The following is a 24,648-nucleotide window of genomic DNA, read 5'->3' on the forward strand; positions in this document are numbered from 1 at the left end:
ACAGGAGGTATCTGAGTACAATCTGGAGGGCCAGAGCAAAGGGTCTGAATACTTCCAGGAATGAGAGATTCCAGTTCTTGATATTTAATAAATTAGCACACTTTTCTGAAAACATGTTTTCACTTTGCTATTATGAGTTATTAAGTGTAGATTGATGGGCAAAAATGGCACATTTATCCATTTAAAATTAAATCTACAACAGAATAAAATGTGCAGAAAGTGAAGGGGTCAGTGAATACTTGTCATGAAGCTAATGTACATAATAAATTGGAGTGTAAAACAGAAAGACATTTTAATGAAATTAACATTTATGCTCTTTATAAACAGCAGGATAAATACTGAAGAAAGAGCACCATCTAGGGGTCACTCTTGCCAGAGATTAAAACATAAATATGAATACAAAATGCAGAGTTTTATTAAGCCAAAACATAATAATTAAGGAGTGAATTGAAATTAATAAATAAAAAAGAGAAAAATAAAGTCAATCCGCTCCTTTAATCTGTGTGCTATGGATAGTCAGTGCCTAACTGTCCAGTCAGGGTGTTTTTCCACTTCTCTACCACTAAGCACCAACAACTATCTTCCTGATGTTCTCCCTGTTCTCTGATTCTGCCTCTCATCAGCCTGTCCACTTCATTCAAGAACACATCTGACCCATCACACTTTAGAAAATAAAAGGAGCAGCCCTTTATGGCCAAGCAGATGGACCGTTATCAGAATCAGTTCTAGTAGTAGCAATAGTTATATAGAGTCAAGGGAAATTCAGATAGATAGATGTGAAAGGCACTATCAGACAGACAGACAGACAGATAAGAAATGCACTATATAATAGATAGAACTTAAATGGTATTCTTTCCCTGTGGTAGTTCTCTGCTTCTGAGTACTGATTTGTTTCCCTACTTCATTTTTCTCACACCTCCCAGAAATGATTGGGATAATCTGCACATCTTTTGTGGAGTTTTGACTCCCAATGAATTAATTTTTATAAATATTTTGTAATTTTAACATTATGCCTTGACAGCTTTAATTTTTCTGGCAAGAGCACTGGTGGCTGCTATGATGAGGCGCCCCACAATTTCCCAGGGTTGTGCTACATGTGACATCATCAATATGTCCATATAAAGATTGGCGCATGCAATATATTAAATATGAAACTGGATAAAACCGGTATTACTAGCAGTTGTATTTTTGCTGCTTTGCTGTTTAAAAAGCCTTATTTTCAATTGCTTGATTTTGATTCTTGTGTAGCCTCTTGGTTTGATGAACGGTAGACTTGATTCCTGGTTTACGATCCTAACATGGTTCTGGTTTGTCTTTCTCCTGGTCTTTTCCAAAAAAAAATATTTAAATTCATGTGGTAAATACAAGTGCTGCCATTTACAGAACATGGGTTTATATGTAGATATGCCCAGTAATGGCCTGGCAACCCAGGATTGATTCCTGACTTTTGCTGACCCTGCTGGAATAGGCTCCCATCCCATGAATGCTAGGTTCAGTGAGTTTCAAAAGGTTATTACTGTTATTATTAAAATGAGGGCAACACAGTAGTGGGGCACCTTGAATGACGATTGCATGTTCTCCTGATGTCCACATGGGCTTCGTCCCATAGTCCCGACACATGTAGGATGGGTGGATTGACGACACTAAATTGGCTCTAGTGGGTGTGTGTCTGTGTGTTCAACCTGCAATGGACTGACACCCTGTCCAGGAATTGTTCCTTGCTTGCTGGGGTAGGCCTCACTTTCCCACATGACCCTTATTAGGATTAAGTGGATTTAGAAAATGTATGGATGGATTATTAAAATGAAAATAAAATAATATTTTGAGATTACTTTTAAGTACAACAAATATGACATCTATCCATTCTTTTCTGATCTCACTGTTTCCATTTCACCGACCATCACGGTAGGACCAAGCACATGGCAGGAAACAGCTATGGACAGAGTAGCAGTCTGATCACACAAACTCACCACACTGCCTGTGAGAGGAAACTAGAACATGTGGAGAAAAACAAATACTAATTAACCTTAAATTAACTGTAAGTGGTCTGGTATTTAAACCCAAGTCTCTGAAGCTGTTAGACAGCAGCATTAACTATCTACAGTAACTACTTTAGTGTCCTGTGGTCATAGTCGACACTGTTTACGGTCATATTACTTAAGGCCAATTCATTATTCTACCTATCCATTGACAAAATGACGCAGCTGACTGCAATTATTTGAAGAGTTGTCCTCATAGATTTGTCCGCACTGACTGCACATGTGCTTGCAAGCACAGCTATAAACACAAATGAATACTTAAGAGCAATGGGAGGAGGTGTGTCTCTATAGACATCATTGTTCTTTTTACAAAGAGGCTCACAGTACAAATAACTTGTGAAGGAAGGCAGCAAAGATACTTGAAAAACACAAACCCAAGTGGTGAAACAAATGGTAAAATGTGAGAGACAAGTTCACTTAACCCCAAGAAAGAAAAAAAACTGCATGTGCAAACTGTGCTGCAGCCTCAGGCTTTAAATTGTGGCATGAAAAGACAAATACACACAGCGACTTTTTTCAGAAATCTAACTCCACAGACAAACATTACGCTTACTTCATGTCCACTGGGAGCAGTTTGTAATCCCACATCATGACTATTGCATTATTAAACGTTCAATTTAGTTTGTCTTAACCAGACGTGCTCTTTAATGGATGTCACCGTTCAGCGCTTATTTCTTAGTAGGAATGCGACAGATATGAATTCTATACAATATATAATTCTTTGACACCTTCCAATTACTTAAAAGTCAAGACGTTGTCATCATGATCTGTCTTTAAACTGGACTGCTTCGGTCATAAGGAAGGCTTACTTCATTAAAGCAATCATTGAACTCCGTGAGCTAAACAATACAAGGAAACTTAAAAGGGAGGGTCAGAGCAAAACACCTTGTGGCTTTAAGCACTGGGAGGCTTCCTGATTGGCTTGAGTTACTGAGAACTGGTGCTTAGTTTCCACCCTGGGAAAACTGTGCTGTCCATTCTAATTTTGCCTTGTTCATCATGTCTGCTTCTCTAGTTTCCATTTATATACAGCACAATTCTTAAAAGAGAAATCTAAATGCCCAAAGGGCAACTGGCAGAATGCCCAGAGCTGTTATAATAATCAGTTAATGAATAAGACTGATGGAGCAAGGTGGTGTAGTGGTTAGTAGTGCTGCTCCACCGATTCAGATATCCCAACCATTATCTTTGTGGATTTTCCACATCCTCCAAATTAATGTGTGGGTTTTTCCCAGGATGCTTAGGTTTCCTTTTCACCTTCTAAAGGTGTACAAGTCTGGATACTGGACAACTGTACACTGATGAGGTGAGAGTAAGGCCGGGTTTATACTAAACGCGACATGACACATGCTGCAGCGGATGCTCCTGCTACACAAGCATTTTACTGTTTATCCTTGAGTGCGTAATTTACAGAAATCTGGAGGAATCCACCAGGTGGCAGTGCAAGATATCATCATCACGGTGAGAACAGGTTCGGCTTCGCTGTGTTGTGAATTGCCTGGAACACCCGTTAAATTCCGATGACACCTCACCGCAATATCTCTGAAAAGGATGTTTAATGATTAAATCCATCAATCCAGGAATGCGCCCATGCCAACAAGAATTTGGCACGAGGCTGAAACAATCCCTGGGCGGGCATCAGCTCATCGCAAGGTGAATACAAGCACACACACACACTGGCGTCATTTTAGTGTCACCAAATCTGCATATCTTTGGAAGGAAATCGGTGACGCAGCAGTAAAACATACAAACTCTAGGCAGAGAATACCAGCGACGTGACTCCCTGCGAGACAGCAGTGCTACCGCTCTGCCACCGTGTCACCCCCATGGGTGTAATTATTAACAGTATTCATTATTTAAATGAAATTAACGATTTATCTGAAAAATGTAACATACATACTTTAATGCATTTCATCATGAAAGTGATATCAAGTCTAAATCTTAGGATTCTAAATGTGCAGAGAGTTGGAATATCATACATTTAATGTGTTCTGTGTGGCGATCTATTACTGTTTGCCGCTGCTGTCAGGTCAGAAGGAAGCCCTAGTAAAAAAAGACGGTATGTGAGACTTTTAAAATGTGCCATGTCATTACGATCAGCAATATGCAATGCTTGAATATAAAAACACCACGAATGCATTTGTATGTTGGCATTTTGCTTCATCACATCGAACCATTCATCAAACATCGAAGCACGCACATTAATCTCGTAGGATCTGCAAAGCAGCTTTCTGTCACATGTAGATAGTAAACAGAGACTCTGACGTCACATTCCAACTTTTAGCACACTGCGCCCCCCGACTTTTTGTTGATACTGCAACTCGCGCACACGTCGCATTAATTTCTGAGGACCTGCTCAGAGGACACGTCAAATGAATGCTGGGAACGTGTGGCAGCCATGATGCAGGCGCGCACAGGTTCTGAGCGTGATGTAGAAACAAGCCCTTAGTGTGGATGTAGGCATTTTGTCCAAGGGCGGTTCCTGCCTTGTCCCTGCAACCACGATTTGGAAGTTTGTTATCGGATAGATGGATAGATAGGTATGCTGACTTTCAATACTGAGTGACTTAAACAGTCAATAGCATTCTGTAGCATACTCTGACTACCTGATGGCATCTAGGTGGAGAGGTTACACCTGAGCACTCATCTATGCTGAAACTGCACCTTCTCCCATGTACACTAATTTTCCTTCTGTATCCCAGAGTCAGCGAATGGCTATGTCATATATGTTTTCTGCCGTTTTAATGTAGGTGGTGACAATTTCATAAACAATTTGAAAATGCAAGTAGGGATGGAGATTGTTTTAATTTAAGCCGTTTTTAAATGAAAACGTAGCGTGAAAGTTGGATGAATCATTAGAGATGCCACAGGCGCGTGCAGTCACTAACCACATCTAGTAGTTGAAATTGCTGGAAAAGTCACGTAGTGTGACACCAGCTTAGCCTGCTTTGTGATATTCTTCCACATAGCGATTACAATTTGCAAAAGGCCTCCTTTACACAGAGACTGCTGTTTACACTAAAACCCCACCTACTCCAGTCACTGTAAAAATACATACAGTATATGCTATGCTCAGGAATCTGTGATACAAATTACTGCCTTCTATTTTTATTTTATTGTCATATAATACACTTGTGAAACATAGTATACATTCTTTCTGAAATTTTAAACTTTGGCCAATCAAAGTCGACAAATCTGTAGCATTCAAAGCTTTTGTTTTACCTTTCTTCTGGTACCTTTTTGACTACCAATGCAGGTAATGTAAAAATGCTTTTCTTAAGAACACATGCTTTTGGGGCAAAAAAATATAAGACACAAATCAAAAAACATAACGTTGACTTTTTTTGCTTTTGTTTTGTTTTTACAATTTTGAATACTTGTATTTATGTAGAATGTGCATATTAAACTGTCATCCCTAATTTTTTGTAGCACCATTTATGACATGGATCTTCATAAAACAGCAAATGCAATTTCAGTGATGAATTATGATGTACACATACAATATACATATAAATCTTTCAAGAGTTGCTTTATTTTATGTAAAGTATTTCTTTCATGATTATTTCTCTGTGACGTTAAGTTTAATACTCATTTAAATGATTCTATCATTCATAAACTGAATTGATAAAATTTACATGCTTGACTGAATTCATATGGAAATCAAAATAAACCATTAGAGCCTGTTTCAACAGGAATGAGGGGAGATAGTTATCCTTGGACCATAGCCAGTCTACGCCCTCCTACAAAGAATACTGTCGCCACCCTTCCAGTTTCTCCTGGCTCATACTTCTTTTGGGGCAGCTATTTTTTTAAATAAAGCCAATCACATCTACTCTTTCAGCCCTGACTGTAGAAACATCAGTACAGTAATTCTAAATTAACTTCAAACCCCAGCATCTGCTCCCAGAGCCAGAAGGTGCGAGACGTGTGGACACATTTACAAATTTTTTGTGGTGTTTCAAATTGTGCAGGCTACACTCCAAAGTAAGATGATATTCTAGGAACCAACGTCAGCACAAAATCAATCATAACAAATACTCCTCGCGTATTCCATTGATCACTTTATTATCAAGTTCCTTTGGACAGTGTTCTGCTGTTATATATAATATCGAGTGTCGTTATGATTATTATTGATCATATCATGAAATCATATTTATTTTACTAAATTATCCTATTAATTGATCTGTTAATTTGTGAGGGAACAAGTTCATTAGAAATCTTAAACTTATCATTAAAGATGCTACAGTATATAAAATAATGAGATTTCATTAATTGGTTGATTGAAGTACAAAACCATAAAGTGCATTATTTGTTTTATACTTTTTTCGTTATCTATTCAATTGTAAGAAAACTGAAAATTGTAAGTCAGTGTAATAACAGTGTAACAGTGCAAGACAGTATTTGAATAGGAATTCCATTGTAAGGCACCACATGATGGGATAGCCATGCGTGGTATAGCTCATGCCACCACATTGATTCTTAGGATTCTGGGTTCTTCCACCAGCTCAGTGGTAGACCAGCGACATCACTGCTCCGCTCTTTCTGGCGATTTAAAAAAATAAAAATAAATGTCTGCATTTTTTTCAAAGCACCCACATGAAGGAGTAATATTTACCATAAAAAATAAGAAAAAGTGACTGCTCCATTTTAAAGTAAGGTTTTCTGAACAGCTTCTCTTTTCAACACAGCAACCCTTATATAAAATGAATGCTATCAGGGACTTAACAGCACAGTGTTTAGCAAGGCCCCCTTACAGCTCCAAAGTCCTTGAGTAAATTGCAACTGCTTAAACAGTATCTAGATCCCACACACTTTTCCCCCATAACCTCAAACACTGAAATCTTTTTCCTTTCAGTTGGGTTGAATGCCTGTCAACTCTTAATTGGCCTCTTGTATGTGTTACAGTGGACAGATGTACCTTCCAGGGTTTATTATTGCCTTTAAACCACTGCAGGCAGAATGAACTCTGACTGCTTACAAACCTGCAAACATTTAACATATTCTCAGACGCACTTCAATTCTAGTTTGTGGATGTCCAGAACCTAACCTGTCAGCGTCAGACAAATGCTTGGAACTAAAGTAGGAGAGAAAGGTAATCATATATATATATATATATATATATATATATATATATATATATATATATATATATATATATATATATATATATATATATATATATATATATATACCCACTCACACACACAGTTACGTGAGGTCAATTTAGAATAGCAAATTAACTGAACACGCACATCTTTTGGGATGTAGGAGGAAAACAGAAGAACTCAGGAAGTGGAGTGGACTGGATTCAAATGCAAGATGTTGGATTAATTAGGCAACTGTGTTAATTAGTGTACCACTCCTATCTGTCTATCTCCAGTTTATATTACATATTATTTACAGTATACAGCATGCCAGAGGTTGGCAAAGTCCATCCTGGAGGGTGGTAGAGGCTGCAGGATTCTTCTTCTTCTTCCAACCCAGTTGCTTAATAAGAAACCAATCCTTGCCAATAACAGATCCTATTTAATTTTATGGCATGTTAGCGTTTTCATTTTGCGGTGCCAGGTCATTTTTATATTGTAGTTTTTTTTTTCATAGGATATCATCCAAATGATTTGTAGCCTGAAGCGGATGAGTTCAGTCCTTTACTTTTTTTCTGTTCGGTTTCCTTCCAAATATTTTCTTAAACCAGGCAAATACACACATGTAAATGGAAATATGTTAGAAGGGGAACTGCTGATTACCTTATCTTTAGCATCTTACTGCTAACACGGAGCAATTAAAAAATAGTAAATGCAGCTCTTTTATAGTAAAATAAGCAATTAATGGTGGGGAATCTTAGCATCTTAAATCTTAAATCTTAATTTATGCCATGACAGCAATAAGTGCTTCAACAGCAATAATTTACTGGGTGAAAACAAAAAAAAAAATGCAGTCTCTACAGCCCTCCAGGAGAGAACCTTGTAGACCCCTGCTATATGCAATCAGAAACAAGGTAAAAATTTGATTCAGGACTACTGCATAACCTTTGGTCCTAAATATTATCTTCATTTCAGCTATCCTGGCCAGTGCTTCTGCTTGAATTGCCAAGCAGTCCATTAAGGAAATATCCTAATGATTTTTCAAGAACATTAACAGTGTCAACAAGATTTAAATGGCTTTGTTGTTCTGTTTTGAGTCGCTCTTCCTTTTTGGCCTCTGCTGATGAAGAGGAAACAGCTGTATTGCCTGTCAACTCCCACATATACATTTCAACAGTAACATACCCTAGACATAAGTGGTATTTCCCTGGAATGCACTATTATGAATAATACATTTACTGTATACAGAAAATTTGATATGCTGAGCACAGCTCCCCAGACTTTATGAAAATTATAGCACCACTTACCCAATACACCTTACAAATATAAACAAATTCTTCTTCTTCCTCTACTTCTTTCAGCTCCCGTTACGGGTTGCCACAGCAGATCATTTTTTTCCATATCCTCCTGTCCTCTGCATCTTGCTCTGTTAACAAATATAAACATATATATAGTTATCATTTAAAGAGCAATCAAGATCAGATAAACAGACAGATAGGAAAGAAACATAGATAATCACGACACTGGAGGGAGGCAACATGTTGCATGCTGATTAGCCTATAAACCTATAAATATCCCAAAGACTTTTATGTTAAGTTAATAAGAATGAGTTGAATGTACTCCTTCATGGATACATCTAGATGGATGGATAGGTAATACTATTATTACACATTTAGCAATCACGTTTATCAAGGACAGACTAATTGATCAAAATACACTGCAACTACCTATATACAGGAATTTTATTATATTATTAAAGCAGTGCTTGGCTCAGGGTTACACATTTAGTCGCAAGTAGTCTTGAGGGTTTTAAGTCCAGTGTTTAAGCCACTGCATCAAACTACATGCTTGCACACTTCTAAACTGTTTTCTCTAACTACATGGCTCTGGATAAGTGCTGTTTGAAGCGTTCCAGTTTATTTTTGGATATAGGCCCCACACATTTTTCCCCCAAAGGGGAACTGACATAAAACTGCTGTCAATATGGTATTATTCCATCACAATCTGAGTGCTAAATATTCAATTGTTTTTTGTTTTTTTTCTCTGCAGACTGGAAAATGAAATTGAGCACCTTGAGAGAGAAGAATCCCAGATTTCCGCCAAAGAGCAAATTCTCAGAGAAAAATTAAGAGAGACAGAGAAATCCATCGAGGATTTACAAAAGGTATGTGAACAGACTAGCTATAAATAGAGGTTGCATTTTATATCAAGTCAGTATGTTTCTGTCACTACTCTTCTCCAGCCTAGCTTTGTACTCTTGCAGTATTTTACGTTTTTGCTGGAACTGATATGTTATTTTTCACTCATTTTTATATCCATCAAAAGTTGGAGCCTATCACAGATAAAATAGGACATAAGGAAGGAACAAACCCTGTCAGGGACCAGTCCATCGCAGGGCAAACACCCACACATCCACACCTCCACCCTAAGACCAATTTAGTATTGTCAATTTACCTAATCTGCACATCTCTGGACAGTGGGAGAAAACTTGAGCACATGGAGGAAACCCACACAAACATGGGGAGAACATGCACGCTCCACACAGGGAACACCCTGGTCTCCATACTGCAAGGCCAGCAGCGCTACCACTATGCCACTGTACCGCCCAGGGCTGAAAATCTTGGGAGATTAATTATTGACATTTTGATAACCTTTTAATTTTTATTTTAATTACTATTTTGTATTGAATTACACTAAATTATTAATATGATTATTAAAAAAAAAAAACACCTCATACAGTAGACACCCAAAATTTTTATGCAATGTGGACTAAAGTCACTTCTGGAGTGCCTCTAGGATTAGGGATCTTTAAGATTAAGCTTCATTAGTTTCATACTTGTTCCACCCCTGCCCCTGTCAAATAATCTTGTATAAAAATAAAACATGAAAACTTCCAAGAGGGAAGTAAATAAATAATTTTTATAGACACTGCATATGGATATTAAGCAAAATGTATGATACAGACTTCAGTTAGTCTCTTCAGTTGCTCTGTTGACTTATGAAATCTGTCCACACTGATTTTTATTTATTTATTTTTTTAACAGAGTATCTTGAGGACAGATGGTGGTAAGTATACATTTACATTTGATTGATGCTTTAATTTTGGAAATATGCCAATTCTGTTATTACTCAGACTCTACAAATGTTTTATATTGTGTATTTTATATATATATATATATATATATATATATATATATATATATATATATATATATATATATATATATATATATACACTGTACATAATGTATATATGTAGATACTGCATATACATACAGTATATATATATATATGTATGTGTGTGTGTGTGTGTGTGTTTGTGCAAGCTGGCAGTTAGCTGTTGGAGCAGGAACCACCTTTGTAGGAAAAATGAATAACGAGTCATTTTTCTAAGATAGGTACAATATTTGAAAAGTTAATGTCATTATCAAACCTGCATAATTCAGTTACCCCTATCCCATGAACACTGGCTGCAAGGCAGAAATCAACACTGGAGTGCAAGTCCATCACAGGAGCAATTTAGAATTGTCAATCAACCATGCACTCTTTTACGGACGAGGGAGAATGACCAGTATACCCAGAGAAAAACCCACACAGACATTTAGAGAACAAGAAAACTTCATGACCAGACATGGGACCACTGTGCCACCATACCATTGTCTCTCTGTAATATTTTTTGTATTTGTTTTTGAAAACACCTGCAGCCACAATGGTAACCCAGAACAAATGATACACAGTAGAATAGTGGCATCCATCTGGAATAAGAATAAACAGCTTCAGGACCCATCCATTCTCTAACCCGTTGAATCCGAATACAGGGTCACGGGGGTCTGCTGGAGCCAATCCCAGCCAACACAGGGCACAAGGCAGGAACCAATCCTGGGCAGGGTGCCAACCCACCGCAGGACACACACAAACACACCCACACACCAAGCACACACTAGGGCCAATTTAGAATCGCCAATCCACCTAACCTGCATGTCTTTGGAGTGTGGGAGGAAACCGGAGCGCCCGGAGGAAACCCACGCAGACACGGGAGAACATGCAAACTCCACGCAGGGAGGACCTGGGAAGCGAACCCGGGTCTCCTAACTGCGAGGCAGCAGCGCTACCACTGCGCCACCGTGCCAGCTTCAGGACATAAATGATTATTATAACATATGCAAAATGCTTTGGTTCCTGCTTTACACCTGATCCAATTATAATAAGCTTTGCTTGCCTACCATTTGGAATTAAATTTAGCTAGGAAATAAATAGATATGGCAGAGTACAAAGTGGCACCTTGTCAAGGGCTGGTTTCTGTCTTGCATCTGACGATGCTCTCTTGCTCTCTTTACGGAAATAAGCAGGTTTAGAATTTGGATGGATGTTTTCAGGTAAGCCACCTGGGTAACCTCATGTGACATGGTGAGTGAAAGTGCTCACCTCTCTCTGTGCTGTATTAAGCCAAAGTACCGCAAATTCCTCCACTGATTCACTTGACCATTTATAAGGTCAGTCAGTCATTCTCCAACCCGCTATATCCTAACACAGGGTCATGGGGGTCTGCTGGAGCCAATCCCAGCCAACACAGGGCACAAGGCAGGAATGCAAGGCAGCGCAAGGCAGGAACCCCGGGCAGGGCGCCAGCCCACTGCAGGGCACACACCCCCACACACCAAGTACACACAAGGGACAATTAAGGATCGCCAATGCACCTAACCTGCATGTCTTTGGATTGTGGGAGGAAACCCACGCAGACACAGGGAGAACATGCAAACTCCATGCAAGGAGGACCCGGGAAGTAAACCCAGGTCTCCTTACTATGAGGCAGCAGCGCTACCACTGCGCCACCGTGCCACCCTTGATTTATAAGGTGCTTTAGATCAGTGTTTTCCAGCCTCGCTCCTGGGGTCCCACTGTGGCTGCAGGTTTTTGTTCCGACCAGATTCCTAATCAGTGACAACAACTGATCACACTGATCTCATTTAATTAACTGATATTATTTTTCTTTTATTCTACATTCAGAAAAGCACAGCAGCATGATTTTTACATTTATAAGACATTTAGAAATATTTCTGCTTTTGCTATAGATTTAAATGCTTAACTCTGTTTTGTTGATTTCATTACATTTTGCCCATCCTCTGTGCAATTTTTCCCCTTCGTTGTATCTTGTTAATGACAATTAAAAACGAGCAGAGCAGAAACGCTGGCAAACAACACAGAATAATCAAAGGCTGCAACTACTTTAGCATCAGACCCAGTAATTAGTAAATAATGGATTAAACAGTTAGAACACCTAGAAAAGTAGAAAGAAAATCAAGATGAAAATATTGTTAAAAAGAAAAAAATACATTATTCCCATATAACTGCTTGGTACATTTTAATATATACAATATATATATATATACAGTATATTTTACCAAACTTAGTTTTCTAATTTCTATATTGTTCCCAAAACACAGAACATGGGAAATAACACATCACTAAATTAGTCCAGGAGTCCAATTAAAAACAAGCCGGTTGGAATAAAAATCTGTAGCCACAGTGTGTCCCCAGGACCAAGGCTGTGAAACACTGCTTTAGATATATATAAAAAAAATTTAAAAAAAAATTTGTGATAAAGAAATAAATCTAATTAGCTCAAGTGAATCACAAGTAATACAGATCCTTCATAGAAGAATGGATTCCATTCTGGGCTAAATAGCCAGTCACTTCTCTGTGGTGACTGAACCACTTGGACCATTTCCCCCCTGCCTCAGCGAGACTATTGAACTCGAGTCACACGGCTGTGACTCCACACTTTGCTGATTTTTATCCACCTATTCAGCAGCAATCCTCCCAGCTGCGTGCCCTCATTGTTCCCTTTAGTTTACTGTCACAAGGTTTTGCTGCCTAAGCAGTGGAGCTGCCTCAGAGAGAGTGGGTGGGGGTGGGCACAGGGTGGCAGTGGGGATCTAGCTGCACTGCTGAGCGCTATAATAATTCCTCTTATCTTCTGTTTGCTGACAGATGCAGTGAATTACGTTTATTCCCAAATTCCTGACATCTCTGAAGTTTACTGCCAAAGACCCACAGAGACATCAGGAGACGAACGATTGCAGAGAAAGGCTGGTAAGTGATTGCAGGAGACAGCAAGAACATCACAGCAATCTGTCTCACTGTGACAAGAGCATGTAGAGGAGTGCACAGTTAGACAAGACACATTGCAGCACACAGACTTCGTCAGACTGATAAAAATGTGTTGCTCATCATGTACACCTGAAACAGGTGGCCACTTCAAAAACAGAACAAAAAAAAAAGAGTGGGAGTGTGAGTGTGATGTTCATTAATCCGACTTGAGCCTGGGCAAATTCACAGAATCTCTGTCAAAAGAAATGGTAGGGCTTTTTTTTTTAAACTTTTGAGGTAGCTGTTTTTTCTATCATCATGCATTTATTGATTTTCTGACTTTATATTGATCACAAAGATCATTCATTTTGGACATCTTTTGTTGATCAGCTGTATATAATGTACAATTTATACATTAGGTATTTCTTTGATGTTCTGGTGATGTTGCTCAGAGTGGAAGTGCTTTGTGTTTTGTTTATATTGTTTTTGTGCTGTAATTATTACATGTTTTTCAGTTAATAGACATTTTCATTCTGTTTAAAAGTACGTGGTCTATTAAATTCATTATTTACTATTGCAATAAGGAGAAAGAAGTAAAGGGGCTTAGTTTTGGTCTCACCCGTGTACTTTATAGGGTGGCACAGTGGTGGCGCTGCTGCTGCCTCCCAGTTAGGAGACAAGGGTCCTCCCTGTGTGGAGTTTGCTTATTCTCTCTATCTCTCTGTGGGTTTCCTCCCACTGTTCAAAGACATGCACTTTAGGTAAATTGCAGATGATATGTTGTGTGTTTCAGGTGTGTGTGTTTGCATTGCGGTGGAATGGCACTCTTGCAAGGGTTTGTTCCTGGCTTGTGACCTATTTAAAGGGTTAAAAAAATTATATGACATACACTTTATACCGCATTAGCCCTGAGGAGCATCTATACAAATTTGTACAGTTCCCAGTAGTGTGGAAAAGCATATTTAGTGGTACATAGCATTGTGCTTGCTTTTATTAAGAACACTGTACTCAGGTTTATAGTTTAGGTGAGCGTGATGGCATGGCTGGGTGGCCCCGGGATGCTGATAAAGAAATTGAGTTCATGCGTAGATCAGTCAGCCCGGCAGGTTTCCTGTTTAGTGCTCCATGGATTATAATGAAGGCACCCACATCCAGAATTGTATAAAAGAACATGAGCAGGACAGATAGGAGAAAGCAAGAAAAGTTAGAAAGACTGGATGTTAAACCAGAAGGGAAAAAAATGATGGAGGAGGCAGGATCCTGGCAGAGAGGATGCTGTTGTGCAGAGGCAAGTGGTTGGGAAGTGACCCTTGTGTGGAGCTCATGGGGCAGGGTCGCTCTTTCCGAGTGTCCAAGGAGCAGGAGCAACAAACTGTTCGGAGTGACTCCTGGTGAACACCAAGGAATGGCAGTAGGAAAGAGGAGCAGGGCTCACAGGTTTTAGTTCTTACTACCTAGGGATGATGGTGGGAACTCAAAACAAACTGTAGGATAACTGCTGTTGCCGACCGACGTCCTTGCTGTGGAGACCTTAAAGCTAAACAGAAAAGATGTCAGTTTGAATGGATGTACTGCAGCTCGTGATGTTTTTTATGGACAGGTCCTGACTGTGTTTAATCCTATTTATAGGATTATTTATTTATTGGATTTAAATCTCCACAGTACAAGGAACCATATTTTAAATGGATTATTTATTTATTCATTTGACAGACTGCACTGTACTTTGTTTTGGACACTATGTTTGAACTCTATTTGAAAAGAAAAGCGCTAAAAGCACTTTGCACCATTCCTTCCTCTGTATGCTTCTGTCCTCATTGAGCAGCCCATCTTGGTTTATGTCGATCAATGTCCCAGGTTCAAGAGGAGTATGCCAGTTGCAAGTGACCTGGGAATCACAGTAACTGGGGGATGTCTGTACAATCATCTAGAGTATACATGGACAGTTTATTTTTCAATGTAGCCATTAGAAGTGACATTCACCACCTCACACAAAAACTGTAATTAGGTTGCTCAATCCAAAAATTCAAATAACACACAATTTGAACCAATTCATTCAAACTATGTACACTTTTGGGACTCATTTACAGCTGCCTTAAAGCAAATGATTCAACATATCCTACTGCTTAGACTCAACCAGAAGAGGCAGAATGGGGACCTAATCCAGATCTTCAGAATACTAGCCATTGATAAAGGCATCAGCCAAATTCTTTCAACTAAATGGGGAACCAAGTACGCATGAACATAAGTGGAAATCAAGGGGAAGTGCATTTTAGGCTGAAGCCAAGAAGCACTTATTTACTCAGTGAGTTGTGGGAATCTGAAACAAACTATGGAGTCAGGTAGTTAAATTAGAAACCCTGGCAATATTTAAGAGGTATCTGGATTAGATATCAGGACAACTTAATTCTAGCTAAACAAATGAGTCTGATGACTGATTTAACGAGTATATTAACCATGGCAAGTGGCTACCTGTGCAGACTTGGAATAACAGTGCAGTCACAGGGGGTGGTCTCTCCCATCAGTTAAAGGGGAATGGTCACATTTTTTAATAGAAAATGACCCTCTATTACGTTGGAACTTTGGAAACAAAAAAAAAACACTGCATGGAATGGTGCAGCTCTTTTCATATACACCAACAGAAAAGAAGTGAATTGGCAGTGTCACTGGTCAAGAAGTGAGTTGTGGAAAGAAGTCACATCCAAAGAATCAATGTGGAGGCATGGACTTAGCCTTGTATAGCCAGCCTGCAGCCTAACTGCTGTGTACAAAAACTACTGCTTTGTTTCATGATGCATTATTTTCAAACTTTCTACATGAAACTGTATAAAATTGTGACATTTTCTCTTTAACAGGCAATGCTCATGACTGCTTCTTCAGCTGCTATTCCTAACAAAAATACAATAAACACTTTTTAATAGCCTGTGACATGATTTTAGTTTACATTATCGTTTCATCACGGAATGCTAAGACGAGCCTCTGGAGGTCTTTTCTGACCACTTCTATCACATAATTCAATGCTTCCTCCCGATGTACTCATTAAGTTCATTTTGAAATATCTGCACAATATACATCTATTTATCCACCCATCCATCTATTATCCAACCCGCTATATTCTAACACTGGGTCAAGGGGGTCTGCTGGAGCCAATTCCATCCAGCATAGGGCAAAAGGCAGGAACAAAACCGGGCAGGGTGCCAGCCCACTGCAGGGCAAACACACACAAAGCATGTAGTAGGGACAATTTAGGATTGCCAATGCACCTAACCTGCATGTCTTTGGACTGTGGGTGCAAACTCCACGCAGGGAGGAACCGGGAAGCGAACCCAGGTCTCCTTACTACGAGGCAGCAACACTACCACTGCACCACCATGCTGCCCACATTTACTTACTTACTTATTTATTTATTTATTTATTTATTTATTTATCTATCTATCTATCTATCAGCTGATTGATTTATTAATTGGTTGTATTATTTGCCCTACAAGTCTATACCCTTGCTTTTTATGTTTCTGCTGCTCCATGCATCAGAATTTCCCCATGGGATTAATAAAGTTTATTTAAACTAATGCATAAATGAAACCATTTTATGAGAAATGTATCCTTACATTGTTTTTTATTTTTTTTTTAAGTTAACAGTTACTATTTGATTAAACTGAGTTGAATATTGATTATGAAATATGATTAAAATGTGCATCCCAAGTTTTAAAAATGTATATGTATTTAATTCTGTAATTTTTTTTTTATTTCTGTGTCTTCCAAAGCAATGTATGCCATGGAAATCAATGTGGAGAAAGACAGACAGACAGGAGAGACTAAGATCCTTTCCACTTCGGCTGTAAATCCAGAAGGAATCCATCAGAGAGGTGTCAAAGTTTACGATGATGGCACCAAAGTGGTGTACGAAGTTAAATCTGCAGGAACGACGACGCTGGAAAATGGTGTTCACCCTTGGAGCTCTTCTGATGTAGATGAACTCATGCAGCGAGTGGGACAGACACAGATAAGAGGCGACTCAGAGAGAGTTACCGTCTCTACTCGAGGTCAAGCAAATACTAGCAGCGGCAATCCAGGCGTACAGGTGGAGCAGATGGTACACAAAGAAGCCAAGCTGGAGATGATACGTAATCAAGGCAAGGGCGTCTCTGAGAATCCCAGCTGTGGTTTCGACGAGGTGACTGAAGTACCCGAAGCCACCTCTGAGAAGCCTGTCACCATGATCTTCATGGGCTACCACAACGTGGAGGATGAAGAAGAAACCAAAAAATTGCTAGGCTACGATGGCACCATCAAAGCAGAGATTGTCCTGATCGATGAAGATGATGAAAAGTCACTGAGGGAGAAAACTGTCACAGATATTTCCACTATGGACGGCAATGCGGCTGACCTAGTCTCCGGTCGGCCTTTGTCAGACACTACTGAACCTTCCTCTGAAGGAAAAGATGAAAGTTCAGCAAAGGAGCTCCCAACAGCAGGTATTCAAAAGAAAAAACGTTGTCGGTGCTGCACTGTCATGTGACCACTTCTACTTTCTTCCTAGGAGCACATTCTTCAGCCTCCTCTGCTTTAACCTCACCTTGTACTAACAGCACCTCTACTACCGTGACCTGGAAAGTGCGTTTCTCGGTCTCTTTGACTTCTGAAATGCTCCTTCCCCTTCCCTTCCCTTCCCTTTCCTTTCCCTATTCCCCTCATACGTCCCATCCTCAATCCTGTGAAACATTAAGCGATGGGCAGAAAAGGAAATTGTACACCTTCAAGGGTACCATGAGGAGGTATTTTTTTTTTACCTTACTGAAATAATCAATTAGAGAAAAAAGTAACACAAAACCGTAACCAGACTATCAATTTAAAAAAAATAAAGTTTTGATATAATATGGACATATAGAAGCAACAATGATTGCTAATGAGGAAACAAATGTATATTGTCTCCTAACACCCTGAGAGTTTCACATATGTGTAAATGTACCTACCGAGATGGCACTACACAACCAGAACAGGCCGGGCATAACAACAGAATTTAGTTTTAAAAAAAAAAATAGACGTTTCAGGTGATCCACAATCCCAATGTAGGACCCAACACTCTCAAACAGTGTTAGTCTACATCTGCTTTTATAGCTCCCTTGACTTAAATAATTGTGAATAAAACAAAATTCTAGAGTAACTCTGTGTGCATAGATCAATGTGCATATCACACTTTGTTTAGTTTGCTTCCATTTTTGATACATGACTCAATTTTTTATACACATCTTGCTGGTAGCCTTACAATATATATAAGAGACACATTTATCCATGTTGGAGTAATGTTTATTTTCTTTGCCAATTTAATCCAAACAACCTGCTAACATGATAAAACAATGACCTCTTGTCAGGTTATGGTAGCAAAAATACAAGCGCTTACCATACCAGCTCAGTTTGGGTGCTTGTGCCTATTCTTCGAATTATTTTTTAATGTGTGATCGATCAATCAACTGAAGTTTTTTACTTAAATATGCTGTTGTATTTGAAAGTTATCATGTTTACTTATTTGGAGATAATTCACTCTTAAGTGCTTGGATTTTCTACACTTTCAGCGTGGAGTTTTCTCACTACTTTTCTAAAGGCCTCTATTATAAAGACAGCAATGTCAATCTTCTGCACCAGTTTTCTTCAGTTTCTCTTTTATTCTTTGTGATATCAGAGGAATTGTAGATTGAAACATGGGAGGATGTGCAAAGATTTATGTGTAAATCATAAGCAGACTACATTCTGCATTCCCACTGCCACTTGGAGTTAGACGGATGCTCAGCACTTCCTAACTCTTCACTCTCTTCTTTTTTCAAAACAGGGTATTTGCAAGGTTATGGTAGATGTTTTAGCCACTTCCAAATCTCTGGGGTGTGCCTTTAGTAACTTTGGCCTTTCTTCAGTACTAAGATACTGACCAACCACATGATGGGCAATCCTCTTAGTGAGCAGACGCCTGAGGTGACCTTATGTGTAGTTTACAATATTAACTAGACTGGTGCTGAAACCTCTGGACTATGCATAGCTGGTGAGGAAGAAACTGCAGCCAAGGAGCTAAATTCTTATATTTGTACTTACTGGTAATATGAAGATAGAATTACCACACCTTTTAGAATAGTAGCAAAATTTAAGTAATTCCTTAATTATCCATAATGTTTATCCATTACCACAAAATCCATTTGACCATCAAACCTCCCTACTGCTGAGCTTTTGTCTGTGACTCACCATCTTGCACAGAGTCAAGTGCCGCTCTGTCCCACCCAGCAGTCATTGTTGTATCTCATCTGTTCCTTTATCTGATTTCTCCACCAGAGGGAGCTCTTCCATGAGTTTACATATCTCTGTGGAGTCCCTTTGACAGTATGTGAAAAGCAGATGAATGAACACCTATACAGTTCATAATGGATGTCCTTTAATGGGACATGTTGGGCTTTCTGGCTCCCTTGTGAATATGTTCCATACTGGTAGCTCCAACCCAATGAAAAAAAAGCCAGAAAATACCTCATTCAAAGAAGAAGACTGATAGATGGCCAAATTAAAAGCACAACACAACTAAGAAAATAAACCCTTGTAGATTTTCAAGACCCTAAATGTACTGGGACTGTTTGCCCTGTCCTGTCGGTGGTGGAGCTTGCCAGTTTTACTAGTCACACTTGTTCACCTTTCTGCTGCCCCTAAGATTGGTGCTCAACCTTTTCAATTGACTGTAACGGCTGCATTACGGCCCCTGGCCTATGCACCCCTCAGCTATAGAACCAGGCACTTGGGAATATTTCTGGACCGCCTTCTCCATCTTGTAAACAGCTGAGTCCTTCCAAATTATTGGGCTAGTACCCAGAGTGGCATGCCACCGCTGTTTTGGGAAAGAGCCATTCCCGGCCCGATGTCTTTTCTTTCCTGCCGCTGTGCTGCGTGGGCCTTTTTCATGGGGTTGGGCAATGAGTTATAATACATACAAAAAGAAATTTAAGCAGAAAAAAATACACTGGTGTGTGTGTTTACATATTATACATTTTCTTGTCTTTTGCTTATTTACAATAAAAAAACAAAATTTCTTAAAATTTTTAATAAACAAAATTAGAGATATGTAATATATTTTCCCTTAAATACCAGAAAACAGGAAAATTAGCATCATAATATTACAATTTGCACCTGACCAACTTGCTTAACTTCAGGGTTTTTTTTTTTGAAAGTTAAAAAATAATACTGCCCAACACCTATAGAAGTTATCTTCATATGTAATTAAAAGAATTTTCTGGAATGTGCCACCACAGTTAAAAAAAATAATAATTGTAATGTGTTTATATTTATAACCATGGTAAACTGCTTCAAGTAAGATTAGCACTTTGAGTTTAGTTTTGTTTTTTTTAAGAAATGTGACTTTCTGTGTACATAATGCATTTGCAGTGCTAATTTTTCAATGTTGTCTTACACTGGAAATCGTTACAATTGTTATAAAAAGTGACCCTCTGTACGCTTTCCTGTTTTTGGCAGAACTTTAACTTAACAATAGGGAAACGGGCAAAAAAAAGTCTGACAAATCTTAAAGGAACAAATTTTGCATTAGAAGAAAATAAATTCCTTAAGTTTATTATCATTAGTATTATTATGATGATTACTTTAGGTAGAATAGGAAAGGTGAAGTGAACCATCATTGAATGTAGACAGCCTTAATTACATGTTAGAATCGAAAAGAAATATTTATCTCTGCATGGATTGAAAAAAAAGTCTTTTATTAGTGTAAGTCTGTGAAGAGAAAGAGATGAAACTGACCTGGATATGACCAGCGTCATGGCTCCATGGATAACACCAACGACTTTAAAGACCCCTGAGACCTTGAGTCATGTCTAACAGTATTAATCGCGTTCTCCACCAAATATCCAAATTAATTATTGAAGCATGTAGCAAATACAGTGTAGGTCTGTACATAAAATATTTATATACTCTATGTCAATGTACACGTAGCTTAAAATGCCCTATTTATTTATGTAAGCATAAGAAGAATTCTATAAAATATGAAGCTATATAATGTTTACAAATTAATTTAAATAATAAAATTGTATAATATATTTTTTCAAATTATTTTGGTGTATTGTTAACATTTACTATGTCCACCTGTGTTCTCTTGTTTATAACTCTGGTTGACGTGTAGCCAGCCTAACATGCCACCTTTCTTAATTGCATTTGTGTTGTTAGAACCTACTACAACAATATTGATAACTGAAAGTCTACTATACTTTTTAAATGTTAGGTTTTGTTTTTTTATAACATTAGCTGATTTTCTACACAACTTAAAATGGTATTAAATCAGGAACAAAGCAAACGTAGATTAATGGGAAAATGAAGACACTTTTCTAGGTACTGTGTCTTAACCAGGACCTGCCCTGCTTCAGCTATGCTATGTGTATATCTTTACAAGTCTTTCTTATTTTGTATTTTTAGTAAGGTAGTCTACAACAATCAAGTTTACATAGAGTGTAGTACTTGTGGACAGATTTGAACACAACAGAATCATTCATTTGGTCATGGCAGCTTTAGAGACCCAGCGAATGAATGAATGAGTTTTAAAAGCACTCCCTCCAATCCTTATGTGGCATTTGAACTTTCCTCCTTATTGAAAGGGGATTTATTTTGGATGTAACTGAAAGCTGGGCTATGCTTTTTAAAAAGAGTTTGCTGCAATATTCATTCGATCTTGAAAATGTTTGCATTTTCTAACAAAGTGGCATTTTTTTCTTTTCTTAATAATGTTCTGTGTGAAAATATGTATTTACATCAGGAATTAATAGTTTATTTTCCCTGAATTACAATAACCTTTCAATGAAAGGCAAAGAGTATTTATTACTGTTTAAATGAAGGCTGGGTACAGTGTGGAGGTGTCAAAGCTAAATTAAAGGCAGACAACTGCAATCAGGATGGTGACCTTACTTGTTTGGAAAAGTATTATTTTCTATGTAATACACAGTATACAGTGTATATTCATTAAGTGTGGCAATTAGGTAATGATGATGATGTGTTATTTTTACATTATGCCTTAGGAATAGTTTAACAATAAGAAAACTGTGTCTATACAACAACCTTGTACTGAGCTTTAAATATTATCTGACTTGGAAGGTTTTGGTGGCAAATTATAGGACAATAACCACGTGAACAGTTTAACGCTCTACATTCAATTCATCACTTTACATTTGGAGTTTATTTCACTTTTGTTTTTATGCTTTTTCTTTAAAATATACAATCAACCTAAAAGAATACCTGTCAAAATTTAGGACTAATTCATTAACCTGCTAAAGCTCAACATTAAGGCATTTGATAAGGTTATGAAGCCGAAAGCACACAAGCCACAGGTCAGCTAGACCAGTCAATAGTGACACTTCTGGATTGTAACAACAAACATGGAATAAACGACATGCAGAAATAATGTAATAACAGGAGGACACCATTCAGTTCATAGCACTTGCTTTGTTACCAAATAGCTAATGTGTCCCAGTATCCCATCCAGACAGTTTCACAGTTGTCAGGGTTCCAGTAATCACATACCAGATTCCAGTAAAGTACTCGTCCAATTAAAAAATAACTCCGCTAAATGCAAACAACTGATTACCTCCTATAAAACTATTAATTTCACAGAGACACTTTACTTTTAATACAGGAACTGGTCCTAAACCCTTATGTGTTCAACTGTGGTCCCGTCATAGTTAACAAAATGGATGTCATTTGATTATCAATAAAACTAGACAAACAACAGACAGAGAGAGACATTCTTTCCATATTGCTTATTGGTCAAAGGCCAGCTTGTGTAAGTGCACAAATATTCATGTTTTCATTTTTCAACCATGGGGTTTTCGTTCAGGATGCTGAACTGCCTCCTATTATTTATCACAAAGGCATGTGAGGTTACCTGGTAATTCTAAATATGCCCAGTGGGGTTGTGTTCATGAGTGGGCAGCGAGATGAACCGGTGCCTCACCCACTGTTGGTTCCTGTTTTGCACCCAATGCTACCAAAAATGACACTCAATCTGTGGCACTGAATTGGATTAAATGGGGTTCAAAGTGTTAGATTATGAAAAAAGAAGTAGGCATCTCAGAATCCACTTTGCATGGCTCCGTTTTTCCTCTTTACTCAGTTTCTACATTTAAATAATGATTTTTAGCTAAGAGTTTAAGCCATCTTTCTTTTAAGGATGACAGTTATTACACAACAATGATTAGCACCAAGGCCTGGGCGTTTAATTCTGTATGTGTGGAGTGTACCAATTTACTCCATGTCTCTGGCTTTCTCACATATCCCAAGACCCAAGGACACATGTGTTAGGTTCATCTGCATCTCTGAAAGCCCCCCTTGTAAATGAGAACCATAATAGATTGCCACATAATAGACTGTTTTTTTTTTTTGTCTAGGGTTGATTTCTAGCTTATGATCAATGCAGTCAGGATAGGCCCCCACTCTCTGCAGCACTTTATTGAACTAAGTTGGAAATCTGTTTAAAAAAAAAAAATAAGTTTAATAGTGGTAGTGCTGCTCTCTGACTGTCTGGCGACCAAGGTTTGTGTTCCGGGTTCTCCCTGTATCTGTGTAGGTCTCCCCTGCGTGCTATGGTTTCCTCTCACTGTTCAAAGACATGCAGACTGGACTTTAAACCAGAATTTGCAGGTTCAATCCCTATTTGTGATTAACTCTGTGATCCTGAGCAAGTCAGTTAACCTGCTTGTGCTCCAACAGTTTACAAATATATGTGGAAACAATTGTTAACGGCTTATGATTTTACAATTCATTATGAGTGAAGATGCCTGCCAGATATAAAATAGTTATAAAACTGGCACAGAGAAGTCTCCTGTGACATTGAATAAGGTTAATCTCCAGCAAATTATAAAGGCCAGTCAGACTGTCAAGAAAATTGCTTGAACTTGTTTGTAACAAAAAATTACCGGACTAAAGCATTACTAGTTTGGAGAATTGGAGCCAGCAGAAGTTCTCAATGTAGACTTGTTTGAACAGGTTAACTAACCTTTAGGCATTCTGGACACACAAGTTGCATGAAATCCTTATGGATGTCTCCAGTGCTAACATATGCACTTTTACAACTTTTCTTATTAATTCCTTCTGGGTATGATTCCAACAAAAAACAAACATTCACATCACTCTACTATGTATACATTTAGATGCTCATTAGGTGTACAAGGAGTATGATTGATGTGACCTGTAGGAGGCATAACTGAGCCCCAAACCCCAGCTACAACTACAGCCACACAAGACCTAGGCTCAAATGCGTGTTTTTATTTGCCAGAGTAACTTCACCGAGGCTTCTTTTCCACAACTAACAATACAATACTTCTTCGCTTTCCTTTCCTCTTTCACATCTCTCCAGACGAGCTCCTTCTCCAGCTTAACTCCACTCTTCCAGTGCAATGATACTGCCTCTAAAGAAG

The 24,648-nt window shown here is 38.4% G+C and overlaps 1 protein-coding gene across 4 annotated transcripts in view; it reads left to right on the top strand.

The window, feature by feature from the left end:
* The window catches only part of LOC120533077 (A-kinase anchor protein 2), a 312,165-nt gene that overhangs the window by 143,811 nt on the left and 143,706 nt on the right, over window positions 1-24,648 (top strand). For all 4 annotated transcript variants that reach the window (XM_039759731.1, XM_039759729.1, XM_039759730.1 and 1 more), the window contains 4 exons: window positions 9,173-9,287; window positions 10,168-10,189; window positions 13,115-13,216; window positions 16,975-17,685. In XM_039759731.1, coding sequence (XP_039615665.1) covers window positions 9,173-9,287; window positions 10,168-10,189; window positions 13,115-13,216; window positions 16,975-17,685 — 950 coding nt within the window. The remainder of the gene's footprint in view (window positions 1-9,172; window positions 9,288-10,167; window positions 10,190-13,114; window positions 13,217-16,974; window positions 17,686-24,648) is intronic.

The sequence above is a fragment of the Polypterus senegalus genome, chromosome 7 (assembly GCF_016835505.1).
Source record: "Polypterus senegalus isolate Bchr_013 chromosome 7, ASM1683550v1, whole genome shotgun sequence".
In the NCBI taxonomy this organism is placed as follows: Eukaryota; Metazoa; Chordata; class Cladistia; order Polypteriformes; family Polypteridae; genus Polypterus; species Polypterus senegalus.